This window comes from Leiobunum rupestre, chromosome 5 (assembly GCF_980474605.1).
Source record: "Leiobunum rupestre chromosome 5, qqLeiRupe1.1.hap1, whole genome shotgun sequence".
Taxonomy (NCBI): domain Eukaryota; kingdom Metazoa; phylum Arthropoda; class Arachnida; order Opiliones; family Sclerosomatidae; genus Leiobunum; species Leiobunum rupestre.
In genome coordinates this window covers 31,009,007-31,022,019 of record NC_143388.1, presented here as the reverse complement: position 1 = coordinate 31,022,019, position 13,013 = coordinate 31,009,007, and the positions used below count along the sequence as shown (strand labels likewise).

Genomic DNA, 13,013 nt, shown 5'->3' with positions numbered 1-13,013 from the left:
GATCAAATTCAAACAAGTAAATCAATTTGATTAATTTTGATCAAATTCAAACAAGTAAATCAATTTTATTAATTTTGATCAAATTCAAACAAGTAAATCAATTTTATTAATTTTGATCAAATTCAAACAAGTAAATCAATTTTATTAATTTTGATCAAATTCAAACAAGGAAATCAATTTTATTAATTTTGATCAAATTCAAACAAGTAAATCAATTTGATTAATTTTGATCAAATTCAAACAAGTAAATCAATTTGATTAATTTTGATCAAATTCAAACAAGTAAATCAATTTGATTAATTTTGATCAAATTCAAACAAGTAAATCAATTTTATTAATTTTGATCAAATTCAAACAAGTAAATCAATTTGATTAATTTTGATCAAATTCAAACAAGTAAATCAATTTGATTAATTTTGATCAAATTCAAACAAGTAAATCAATTTTATTAATTTTGATCAAATTCAAACAAGTAAATCAATTTGATTAATTTTGATCAAATTCAAACAAGTAAATCAATTTGATTAATTTTGATCAAATTAAAACAAGTAAATCAATTTTATTAATTTTGATCAAATTCAAACAAGTAAATCAATTTTATTAATTTTGATCAAATTCAAACAAGTAAATCAATTTTATTAATTTTGATCAAATTTAAACAAGTAAATCAATTTTATTAATTTTGATCAAATTCAAACAAGTAAATCAATTTTATTAATTTTGATCAAATTCATTTTTTATCGTCGATTTGGCGATTAGTTGGCAAATACAACTTTTTTATCTTTATCTGATCAATTTTTACATATTTTGATCAAATTGACCATAATTCATCAAAATATCATAAAATTAATTTCATTTGTCAATTTTATCTATTTTTTTGGTTTTGAAATTTTTCACAGGAGGGAACCTTAGAAGTGCTCAGATTCCCATGTTATTTTCAATGGGAAAATATAAAAACTGTGTTGTCAAAAACATTTTCGGTTGCCATGGCAAAACTAATGCCCATTGCAACTTTTCCCTTGGTGAAATTTCATGTTACCATAAGGTCTACATACCCAAATAGTTTCAGAAAAATCGGTAATAATCACCTCGGGTAGTCTCCTCGTTAGTGCCGGACGAAAATTCGACCTCCACGATGCATGCAGATTGATGGGTGGCATTTATAGATTTTTTGGTGAAAATTGGGAATCATAAAATATTTGTAAGTAATTGAAACTATTAACTATTAAATTAAAAAATATGAAGAGGTAAAATATCTTGAAATATTAATTCTAAATTTTCGTCCCTTTTACTTGTTCAACCGGAGTTGGGTAGAAATGCGTAGCAAAACTAAAGGCCAATTCAGACGAGCCAACATTTTTGCAAGACATTGTTGCACAACACGAGTCGCAAACCAGGTTGCTCCGTGCTAATGGAGAAACTATTTCCACAACGTATTGGCTACACAAAAGCTTTTGTTGGACAAGTTTAGAAGAACCAGGGGCCAAATAATGATTTATCATTATTTGGCCCATGGAAGAACCTTGGATTAATAATGTTCGGCCGGTTTTTAAGACCGAGGCTTAGCAACAAATATTGAATTATCTAAATTTTGGTACACACTTTTGATTATACAAAACTAAATCCTAATATGAATGTTAAATACCTTTATTTATATAAATTTATATATTTTATAGTAGAATAAGTGTAATTTTCTTAGCCCTTCCATAAAAACGAGTTGAGAATAACGATAATAGTTAGTATAGTGAGTTGTTGGCTCACGTGGCATGGCATGGAGGGCTTGCCACCACCAAAAATAAATAAATGTATATTTATTTTTTCCGCCACCCTCCTACGCATTTTAACAAGTCCACTTGATTTAAAGGCATTAAAAATCGTTAGGTGGTGCTTTGGGTATTAGCCTAGCTGAACTGAAAATCTCGACAACTTTTGGTGGAACGTGTGAACGAAAATGCGTAGGTGTTTTGCGAACCAAAGTCGAAAACAAAGTTGGAAAAATGTTGCCTCGTGTGAATATTTAAAGTTTCATATAATATTTGTTCGCTATTACCCGACAATTTAGAGTTGTGACGTCACAAAGTTGGAAAATAAAGCCCAGTATTCCCAGGACAAAGATGTAATTCACCTTTCAGTAATAACCAATAATTTATAATCAGCAAGTGTTTGTAGCCCCTGAACTCTTTCTGCTCGTGTTACAACGATTTCAGTACTTGATTAGTAAGTTTTTTTTATAAGCATATCATTTCTTAATATAACCTACCCTAATGAGACAATTTACTCTCAAAAGTAGCCCAAAAAATAAGATTTTACTGAAAGCAGGCAGTTGGTTTTGCAAAGAAAGAAAATGCACACTACTCACCGAACATGAAAATGTGGTGATGGTTTTTGTTCTATTTGGCACGCAATAAGCAATTCTTTTAATAAATCATGGGATGTTATGTAATTTCCGGTATGAAAGTTTAGCTCAGCTCGTCTGAATAACCAAAAAACAAAAATATTAACGTATTTGAAAATTCAATTTGTTAAGTACCACTCCGTTTTAGGGTCTAAAATGTAGTTAATTAAGACTGTGGGGACGTAAGAAGAAACGTTTGCAGCTAGTGGCATGACCGAGGGCGTAACCGTGTTAGACGTTCCATAAGCAGACGGTGTGTGACACGTCGTCAAAGGAATAAATACCAATGGTTGTGGTGAAGACTACCAATGGAATACCTGCTTGTGCTAAGACTTCCAATGGAGTAAATACATGTAAAGACTACCAAGTAATAATTCCTTTCGTCAAGACTACCAATGGAAAAAATACTTGCGGTCAAGTCTGCCAATGGAATACCTGCTTGTTGCCAAGACTGCCAATGGAGTAAATACATGTAAAGACTACCAAGTAATAATTCCTTTCGTCAAGACTAACAATGGAGAAAATACTTGTGGTCAAGACTACCAATGGAATACCTGCTTGTTGCCAAGACTGCCAATGGAGTAAATACATGTAAAGACTACCAAGGAATAATTGATTTTTGTCAAGGCCTTACAAGGAATAATTGATTTTTCTCAAGACTACCAATGGAACAAATACTTGTGGTCAAGTCTACCAATGGAACAAATACTTGTGGTCAAGTCTACCAATGGAACAAATACTTGTGGTCAAATCTACTAATGGAACAAATACTTGTGGTCAAGTCTACCAATGGAATAAATATATGTAGTAAAGACTACCAAGGAATAAATGGTTTTTGTCAAGCCTACCAAATGGAATAACTACTTGTGGTCAATACCACCAATGGAATAACTACTTGCGGTCAAGCCTACCAAATGGAAAAACTACTTTTGTTCTAGACTACCAATGGAATAATCAGGCACCGTCTGCTAAGATGGCATTTATCTCAGTTTCACCACTAACGGCGAACGTTACTGCTTAGACCCACTTTTCAAACAGTCCAAAATTAAACATTTCGATATTTGATGTCATACCGTAGCTTTCCTTCATTAGGATCGAAAATTGAGATTCCAGAAATGGATTTCTCAGCTTCTTGCCAACGACCGTGTAGGATTGCTCTTTCAAAAACAATGGTTTCTTCACAGAGCATCCAAATGGCGGCATTATCACTATGAACTGGAAACAAATTTCTTGCGTGTTGTAAAATTAAGCACGCGGCATTGTACTGCCCCTGAAAATACAATATGTTATTGTTTATACAATATTATACAAACGAATGCATTGAGGTACCTACAAGAATGGGAAGACTCAAAACCCATAAACACATACTTTGTAGCGAAAGTTTATCCGCTTTTATGCAGATGGTCGCCATCTATGTTTACGTTTTGTGATTAAAAATCAGACGAACTTTCGTTAAGAAGTATTAGTGCTTCCAATCGATTCTCAGATAACAATTGCGTCATATTAACTGATAAAATAAGTGTGATATATCAGATAAAATTATCGGCATTTACGCTTAGATCAGTTGCTATGGCTCAAAAACACCTAATAGAGTAGTAGCACCCTGTAGCTTTGTCCATGGCCGCCATTGTGGGCGCGAATTTTTTATGAATAGGAAAAAGCATGGGTGACATCGTGTGACGTAGAACTGCCATTACTCTATACTAATCACAGTTATCGAATTTACATTTTCAGAAGATTATATATCAATTAAACCATAAGCCTATAACCTCTAAGTTTGAAACGCGCATAGCGCCCTTTGTACCACCACTGGACGGGCGAAAAAGAAGAAATCAGGCGATAGTATCGGCACCTGGTAGAGATAAATTGAAGCTTCTTCCTTCCCCCTTTCTCTCTCTACGCACCTGTCTCTTACCAAAGCAGCTGGCATCATTCATTGCGGGATGCGTTACGTTTCTCTTTTCCGCCACCGGGTGGATTTGGCGCTGTACTTTCGCCAGTCGTTTGCTTTAACCAACACTGCCTTTCGATTCAAACTTAGGGTTGATAGGCTTATGATTAAACGTATAAATCAGTTAATTGTTCAACTACCTGAATCTATTGCGATGAATGATAGTAGATCAGTTCAGACCGGTTACTTGCAATAATGTATCGGATACAATTTGAGATCAAATTACTGGGTAAGGGGTATGTAAAATATCAACCTGAACTGACTAACTGATTATCTTTGGATATCTGAACAGTTGTCCATTGGAAGCACTATAAGTACCACCATAAATGTATAATTTTGTTCCATTAGTGTGACACTTCCTATTCTTCACATGCAAATGTTTTACTGAGACAGACTGCATTACGGGCTCGTCGCCGTTTTGCGTCCAATTGCTCCGTTACTAGCTCTCAGTAAAATTTTCCCCAAAGTGACAAACTTATGGAAAATTATTATAGACTTATGGTACCACAGATGATGGTAATTCTTGGTACCTGAATGTATTCTTGGCATGATTAATTTGAAAAGATGTACGATCGTATTTACTTTTAGACACAAGTTCCAAGCTAAATTTCGCAATGCGAGGCAGGTTCCTTCGCCTATATGGTAAACCCTACCCTTTGAAGGGTCCATCGTATTCATATAAAGCAAAGTTTGACTGCATAAATCAGCCAACGAACTATTTTCAAGGAATACTTATCAAGGTTATGTACTACATAAAACCAGGGTGTGAACAGAAAAACGATCGTGTTAATAACTAATTCAAAATTTAATTTTAATACGGATTTGAAATTTTCAGGTCACGTTGCTCGTGCAGGGGGACATTCGAAACGGAAAATTTTAATGACCTAGAACCATTCAAGGTAATTTAAAATTTATCTCGAGAACCATTAGAGATACAAAGTTGGTTTCAATTCGAAAAGTGTTCCCCGTCATATTTGAGGTCCCAATAGCTTTCATCATACCTATTTTGACCAATAACAAGTCGACGGATTTTAGAAAAAAGAAGAAGGTTGTGATGAAAATAATATACCAGAGACCATGTTGAAGGGCTAAAAACTCGAAATGTACTCATTCTAGAGTATCCAAATTTGCTAGATATTCTCATCTGGTAGGGGTTTTAAAAATTGCAAACTCCGATGACCTTCAATTCATGGTTCAAGGTCATTCAATTTTTTTCTCGAGAACCAATGATTTAGAGAAATGGTTCCAATTTAGTCCGTCAACCTGGTCTCTAGTAATAATATTTTCATCACAACCTTCTAGTTTGGTCTAAAATTCCTCGATCAAACTAGGTATGGTCAAAGCTATTTAGACCTAAAATGTGACGGGGAACACTTTTCTAATTGAAACCAGCTTTGAATCTTTAATGGTTCTCGAGATAAATTTTAAATGACCATGAAGACATGGTTTAAGGTCATGAAAATGTCCTTTGTCAAGTTACACGTTCTATGCATGGACTAATTAATGTATACACAGGGATGGTCCGCATAGGAAATTTAGCGGCTAGCGATTGCTAAATGTGCCCTCGAGCGGCGATTGAGCGAACTAACGACAAACTGAGTCAAGGGGGATGGAAACGGAAGGAAAAGTTTAAGGGAACAAAAAAAAAGCAGTCGCCTTGCCGGCGATGTTGTAAGCTCCACGTGCGTTTGGTAAATGAATTCATTTATATTAAAAATTAAATTGATTGATATTAATTTTTCGGCCCATACATTCGAGACGTTATTCTCAATTTCTCCAGACAAAAAGAAGATTAAAAAAGTGGATTTAAGTGATTCCAATAATGGTAAATCAAAGATTTTTTGGACAAGGCTTAAAAAAGATGAACAGGAAAGGTATAAAGAATATATCTTTCATGTGTTCTTTATACCTCGAATCACACACAGCTTTTTCCTCATAATTAATTTGTAAAACTACTTTAATAAATTAAAGCTCCTAAATCATACACCTTATTCAAATGAACGAAAAAACCGTTTGTTTTTCAAATCATAAGCAGACACCAACATCGATAGACTCCAAGACTTGCAGATAGAGGGCGGCATCGTTTTACCGTTTGATGACGTTTTGACTCGGCTAACTTTGCTTAAGGGGGGAGGAAAAGAGGGAACAGCATTACCAAGACTTTAGTCGCCGCTTTTATGGGAGAGTGGCGTTGTGCAGACCGTCCCTGTGTATACATTAATTAGTCCATGTTCTATGTGTCCTGAAATTTTCAAATTCCTAGCTAAAACACATTTTGAGTTATTGGCCCGGTATCGTTTTTTGTTTACACCCTGTATAAGTATACACTAGGAATGTCTAAGGATCAAATGGAACCGAGCTCCGAAACGGGCGGGGCTTAAACAACGTCGAATGTAAGACGTAACGCAATTTTTCAAATTTAATTGGCTGGCTGCCATCAGAAAATAAACGTACCAGAAAAATAATTTAGAAAACGGCGATTAGTTCACACAATGAATATGTTGGAAAATTGATCTAGTTCCGCGTAAAATCACGTATATAGATGGTTAAAAAATAAGCAAGTTAGCTTCTAAACGAGACAAGGCTTACTGCCAGCTAGGAGCCATAGATCAACGCTAAGAGCTGGGCTCGAGCTCACCTCACCGAATTCGTATATGAGCTTACGGATGGTCTCGGGCTAACATAGGTCTCACCAATTATTGGCCGGGTATTGGGCTCGAGCTCGCAATCTAAATTTACTCACCGATGTGAGGTCTCGAGCTCAGTAGATCTAAAACCTACAAACCGTCTTGGGCTCGGACTCACGGGCAGTCTCGGGCTCGCGCTCACTATATTTACAAATCGACGGGTGGTCTCGGGCTCGGGCTCGCAACAGTTACAATTCGACATGTGATCTCGGGCTCAAGCTCACTATAGTCAAAGTTAATAAATTTTAGGCTATAAAAGGTTGCCTCGATACGCTGTGGTTGCTAAGGGCTAAGGTTGGTAACTTCGTTGCTAACGAACATTGTGATGTCACTGAGATGAGATCCTATTGAAAATCAATGGGATCTCATCTAGGTGACGTCAGCAACAGATGAATTTTAGAGGCAATCCAAAAATTATTTCAAACCGTTTCTCGATCGAGACCCCGTTGCACTATAGTTACTTAAATATAAAATGGTTGCCTCGAGCTCGGTCTCACTATGTTTTAAAACTACTAAAGGCTCAAGCTCGAGCTCAATGTTTCAAAATACTCAGACAAGCTCAAGCTCAACATGATATTATTAAACCCTTTCGACAGCTCTTGACTCTAGATTTGCTCAAGTTGCTCAACCTGATTTTTCGTCGCACAATATATTCATCAAATAGCCCAATTAGTGTTTTCGAGCTCCATTCCGGCATCACTGGCACACCTGGAAGACAGTCGGAGCCCGAGCCCGTTGACCTATGCTAGGAGCCGAGTCGGTTTCTATGAGAATCATTATGCCACCGTAGTCTACCTTAGATATTCCAAGTGTATTCATATTCGCGACCGAAACGTGTCTAGGTGGCGTAACGGCGCTGGCTTCTCCGAGGTAGCGTCTATGAACTAGCGTCTGCTACAGACAAATAAAAAGTCATAAGAGCGCTTTTCCTTAAATAATCTAATCAAAATATAAGCAAACGATGAAAAATTATATTAAAATGCAAGTATCATTATTTATAAAGTAACGAATAACGATGTGGAAAAATAGTCTTAGTCGATAGCTACGCCGCAAAATTTTCGTTTTGAAAACGAAAACATTTGAGAGAGTTGGCCGATTTCGGTCTATCGAAATCTGGCAGCCTTGCCTGCCTTCCGGCCTGTATCTCCATACCGAAAATGGCCGACGATTACACAGCCGAAAATATTTTACTAAACTGATCGGCGGCGTTTTTGACCGTTATTTTGAATTATCGACCAAGACTATTAATAGCGTCGCCTTTAGCCGCTACTTATCTAGGTTTCAATGGCGAACCAAAGGGGGCGTAGCGATAGTTTTCGGTCGCGAATGAAGTTTTTTTTAAACTTAATAAAATTTGCATACCTATTTCCGTACAAATACCACAATGAAGCTTTCTGGGCATAGGCCGGGCCTAAAAGCTCCGATATAGAATGGTGACAATTTAAGATATCGCTTTTCAAGGTCATTTCAAATACCCTAAATTGAATCAATAATTCATTAATGATTTGTTTAACATTTTATACATTGTTTCTAAGAAAAAAATTAATTTAGTTAGACTATAATAAAACTAAGAACATGCAGAGTTAAGTTTTCAAAATTGGCGCAAAGTTAGAACAACAGGGCTAACAGGCGAGTTTCAATGTCTGGCCATGGAATAGGAATCTTATTGCTTTTTCCATTTCGTTGCCATCGGGCGCTCTAGATCCCTATCAGAGCAAATTTTGATGCGTTTCAACGCTCTCGGTTCAATTGGAACACAGACCACCAACCCCAAGAAGGACTTGCATCAACTCGAAAAAAAGGTGTCTCAAAAGTGAAGCGGCTTTTTTGTGAAAATTCTTTATTTTACGAAATTAAAATAAAAAAGTTGTGCGCGAGCCAGCTTCTGCAATATATTTTTTATTGCTCGTCTTTCTACCTTCAAAACTGCCTTTAGTTTAATGACCCGCTCTTATAAAGCCGCATCACATTCGAAACAATTTTTTTTTAAATTACTACCAAAGATACATGTCCCATTTGGGGTAGGTGGTCGGTGATTGGAGCAAGTTTGGGCGTGTCTCAAAGCTCTCGGTTCAAATAGAGCAAGGATTGGCGTGTTCCAAAGCTCGCAGTTAACTCCGAGCAAGGTTGGTCGTGTTCCAAAGCTCTCGGTTAACTCCGAGCAAGGTTGGTCGTGTTCCAAAGCTCTCGGTTAACTCCGAGCAAGGTTGGTCGTGTTCCAAAGCTCTCGGTTAACTCCGAGCAAGGTTGGTCGTGTTCCAAAGCTCTCGGTTCACTCCGAGTAAGGTTGGTCGTGTTCCAAAGCTCTCGGTTAACTCCGAGCAAGGTTGGTCGTGTTCCAAAGCTCTCGGTTAACTCCGAGCAAGGTTGGTCGTGTTCCAATGCTCTCGGTTAACTCCGAGCAAGGTTGGTCGTGTTCCAATGCTCTCGGTTAACTCCGAGCGAGGTTGGTCGTGTTCCAATGCTCTCGGTTAACTCCGAGCGAGGTTGGTCGTGTTCCAAAGGTCTCGGTTAACTCCGAGCGAGGTTGGTCGTGTTCCAAAGGTCTCGGTTATCTCCGAGCGAGGTTGGTCGTGTTCCAAAGGTCTCGGTTAACTCCGAGCGAGGTTGGTCGTGTTCCAATGCTCTCGGTTAACTCCGAGCGAGGTTGGTCGTGTTCCAACGCTCTCGGTTAACTCCAAGCGAGGTTGGTCGTGTTCCAACGCTTTCGGTTAACTCCGAGCGAGGTTGGTCGTGTTCCAACACTCTCGGTTAACTGCGAGCGAGGTTGGTCGTGTTCCAACGCTCTCAGTTAACTTTTAAGCAAGGTTTGGCGTGAACCATTGCTCTGAGGTAAACTCTAGGCATTTTATGCGTGTTTCTTTTCAGTTCGGGAATGAATAAAGCGCTCGAGTCTTCGAAACATGTTCTATTCCTCTATGGATTGTGGTGAGATCCATAACATCGCGAGCAGGTTGTTTGAGGATCTCGCTATAAGGCGGACTCGGCAATAAATCTAGGGATGGCAGTAGCGTAATTACAATTTTTTTTTTACTATAACGGTAAATACTCTTATTCTCGGGAGTGTAATTAAAAAGTTATCTGCTATGACAGGAATTTACAGTAGGTTGCAACTGTTTCCACTAACATGTGTTGTATGAGTGTACCAATTTAAATTTTTACTTAACCAGGGATTTAGTTTTGTTAATGTTATTTTAGATTGTTTTAGTACTTTTTGTAATCTTCCACTATAAATATTTAATTATTTTTGGTAAATTTTTTACCAAGAGCCATTTTCAGATTGACCACACATTGAAACCTGCTTATTTACGTTGAAATTGACCACCTTATTAATATTTTGACTTGTGTAGATTTTTAAATAAACTGTTCAACACTAGAACCACGAGCAGGAATCCATACCTCTACTTGGAATGCTTATCGCGGCAGATTTTCGTCTCGATGTGGCTGACGGTTTTTTTGACGCCCCTATGTTAACTTAACAAACAACAACGTGAGAGGGGAGCGCGCGCAGAGGGGATTTTTTCTCTCGTAGGCGGGCCAAAGTCGTCAGAGGGATCTTACCATACGCGATACGCCAGGATAAGCATTCCAAGTAGAGGTATGGATTCCAACCACGAGATATAAGGTGGGTCACTTATGTTATTATTAAAAAAGATAATTAACTTTCCCTCTTAATGGCACCCACTATGACCTCACGCGAATTGAAGCTTTTATTATACTTATATAATAGATTGGGGACATTGCATCTTGTCAAGATGGAGGCTGACCATGTGAAAAAACTTACTCAGCGGGCTCTAGGCCAGAAAGCGCTTTTGATTGAGCCAATGCCTGCACTCCAATGGATGATAAATACTAAAAGCAGAAAATTTAATTAATAAATTTGATGCATTATAGAAATGGTGGAAATTTTTACTTCGACTATCCTGAAGATGGCGCTACATAACATTAGGAGGCTTTCCTATTCCTATTGAATGCTCGCTTGTGAGACACGCTTGGTGACACTTTCCAGTTAACACATGACACCCGAGCATCATTAAGTAGAAGTAAGAAAGCCCATAACGAAGTGCAGCCCTATCTTCACCATAGTAAAAATCTTCATCATTTAATTTGATCGCACCCATAGAGACAGCTCATTTGCTTTTGTAATAGACCTTTCGATTAGATTTGATTGCTTTTCTGGAGATAAATGATACAGCCAAGACTATATCAACAGAAAGTAATTACAATTCGGAAAAACTCAAGATACAAAGAAAATAATATCTCACCAGAGCATGCTGTAAACATGTGTTATCGCTAGCTTCTTGGGCAGTTCTTATAGCTTCTTTCAATGCTGCCAAAGCTTCATCCCTGTTCAGAGTAAATTAGTTATTCATTGAAAAATTTCACTAAGTTGATTAAAAAACTTACTTATGGCCAAATTTAGCGTGTAGAATGCCTAAATTAAGAGCTGCATAACGAAAACTCCTGCTCACATCATCATTATTTATAGCAGGGGTCTTGCTATCTTGAGTTAGAGATGTACAGCGGTCAAAATAATGGTGCAGACTTTTGACTGCACCTAAATACTCTTTCACACGTAGTGAGTTTAAATAACTCAAATAATGCTGCAACAAATCACATTTTAGTTCTAAATTAGTTTCTAATTTAAAATTTTAAACATTACCGCTTCAGCAAAATCTGGATTTCCCCGCAATAATTCCTCTACTTTCTTTTGAAGCTCTGCGGGGGGATTTGCTTCTTGTTCATTAATTTGAAATAACGAAGCTTGTTGGGAAATGAAAAATTCCGTTTGCTTTTGAGATGCTAGTATTTGAGTATATTCCTCAGATTCATCACTAGAAATTAAATTATTGTTATGTAAAATTTAATTAAAATAAAATTGCAGCTTACACATCAGAGTCCAAATCTGTCTGAATATTAGACTCTTTGGGTTTTTTAAAAGCAGAATCGTAATAATGACTGAATGATTTGTGGAGTTTAACAACATTACTAAATGATAACTTGTCAAAAGTCAAAAGCATTCGTCTTATGAATAGTCCTAAGACACTGCTTTTATGCACAATAGCCGATTTGTGTTGAGGTTCTACTAGTAAAACTTCTAATGATTGCAAAAAGTCCATAATACTGGCTACACCACTGTCTCGTAGCTCTTTCATTCCTTTCAAAAACTGTTCGTATGTTTTAGCATGCATAATTGGTTCAACGCTAGTTAGTAATTCCATTAGTTCAACATCTGGATTCTATGGTTACAGAATATATTAGACAATTTAATTTTAAAAACTGAGGGCTATTTGCATAATTACTTGGATGTATTTTAAAATTGTTATGGCGAAATCTCTTTTCTGTTTATTGGTTTGTTCCCAGTAATCACCATCTTCAATTTTTGAGTCTCCAGCCGCAACACTGCGATTTTTATTTTTGACAATGCAAAACTCCTTAATGAGAGCCAATAAGGCTATCCTGTGTGCTGATACATGGTCTCTTGCGGATTTCTTTGAACTAACTCCAATATTGGTTATTGAAGTCTCTGGAATCATGGTTTATTTAACGGAATGAAACCAATCTTGACAGGCAGTAAATTTAGTCAGTTAAGTTAGTCTTGTGAATATGAAAAACGAAATCTTCACTATCTACAAATAAAAATGTATAATATGGCAATTGTTGAAATCGTAAAATTATTCATTCCTTATTATTTAAATTACGTTTGTCCGGATATGGACGATGGTAAATTAGGATCGTCCGGATATGGCTTTAGAAAACCACCGACCAAACTCACAATCAAATGTCAAAGCAGACTGATTAGAAGACAGCTCTTTATTCGAATGCCGGGTTAAGGGCTGAAAATAAGAGCTAGATGGTAGATACTTATTTAAAAAAAAAACTAACGCTGGCTGTTTAATTTATTTATTTATTTTATTTGAACAATAAACACCAGTCCTGTGAAGCCGTTGCCGACATAAAAATCGGATAACAAACTAGA

The 13,013-nt window shown here is 36.8% G+C and overlaps 1 protein-coding gene across 2 annotated transcripts in view; it reads right to left on the bottom strand.

Moving 5' to 3' along the window:
• Window positions 1-12,752, bottom strand: part of ida (anaphase promoting complex subunit 5 ida) — a 34,799-nt gene extending 22,047 nt beyond the window's left edge. For both annotated transcript variants that reach the window (XM_090175609.1, XM_090175610.1), the window contains exons 1-12: window positions 12,736-12,752; window positions 12,337-12,663; window positions 11,924-12,273; window positions 11,697-11,868; window positions 11,441-11,637; window positions 11,299-11,380; window positions 11,151-11,234; window positions 10,818-10,885; window positions 8,396-8,509; window positions 4,929-5,061; window positions 3,469-3,665; window positions 2,360-2,473 (exon numbers count right to left, since the gene is read on the bottom strand). In XM_090175609.1, the coding sequence (XP_090031735.1) occupies window positions 2,360-2,473; window positions 3,469-3,665; window positions 4,929-5,061; window positions 8,396-8,509; window positions 10,818-10,885; window positions 11,151-11,234; window positions 11,299-11,380; window positions 11,441-11,637; window positions 11,697-11,868; window positions 11,924-12,273; window positions 12,337-12,570 (1,745 nt within the window). In that variant the 5' untranslated portion in view covers window positions 12,571-12,663; window positions 12,736-12,752. The remainder of the gene's footprint in view (window positions 1-2,359; window positions 2,474-3,468; window positions 3,666-4,928; window positions 5,062-8,395; window positions 8,510-10,817; window positions 10,886-11,150; window positions 11,235-11,298; window positions 11,381-11,440; window positions 11,638-11,696; window positions 11,869-11,923; window positions 12,274-12,336; window positions 12,664-12,735) is intronic.
• Between the last annotated feature and the right edge of the window lie 261 nt (window positions 12,753-13,013).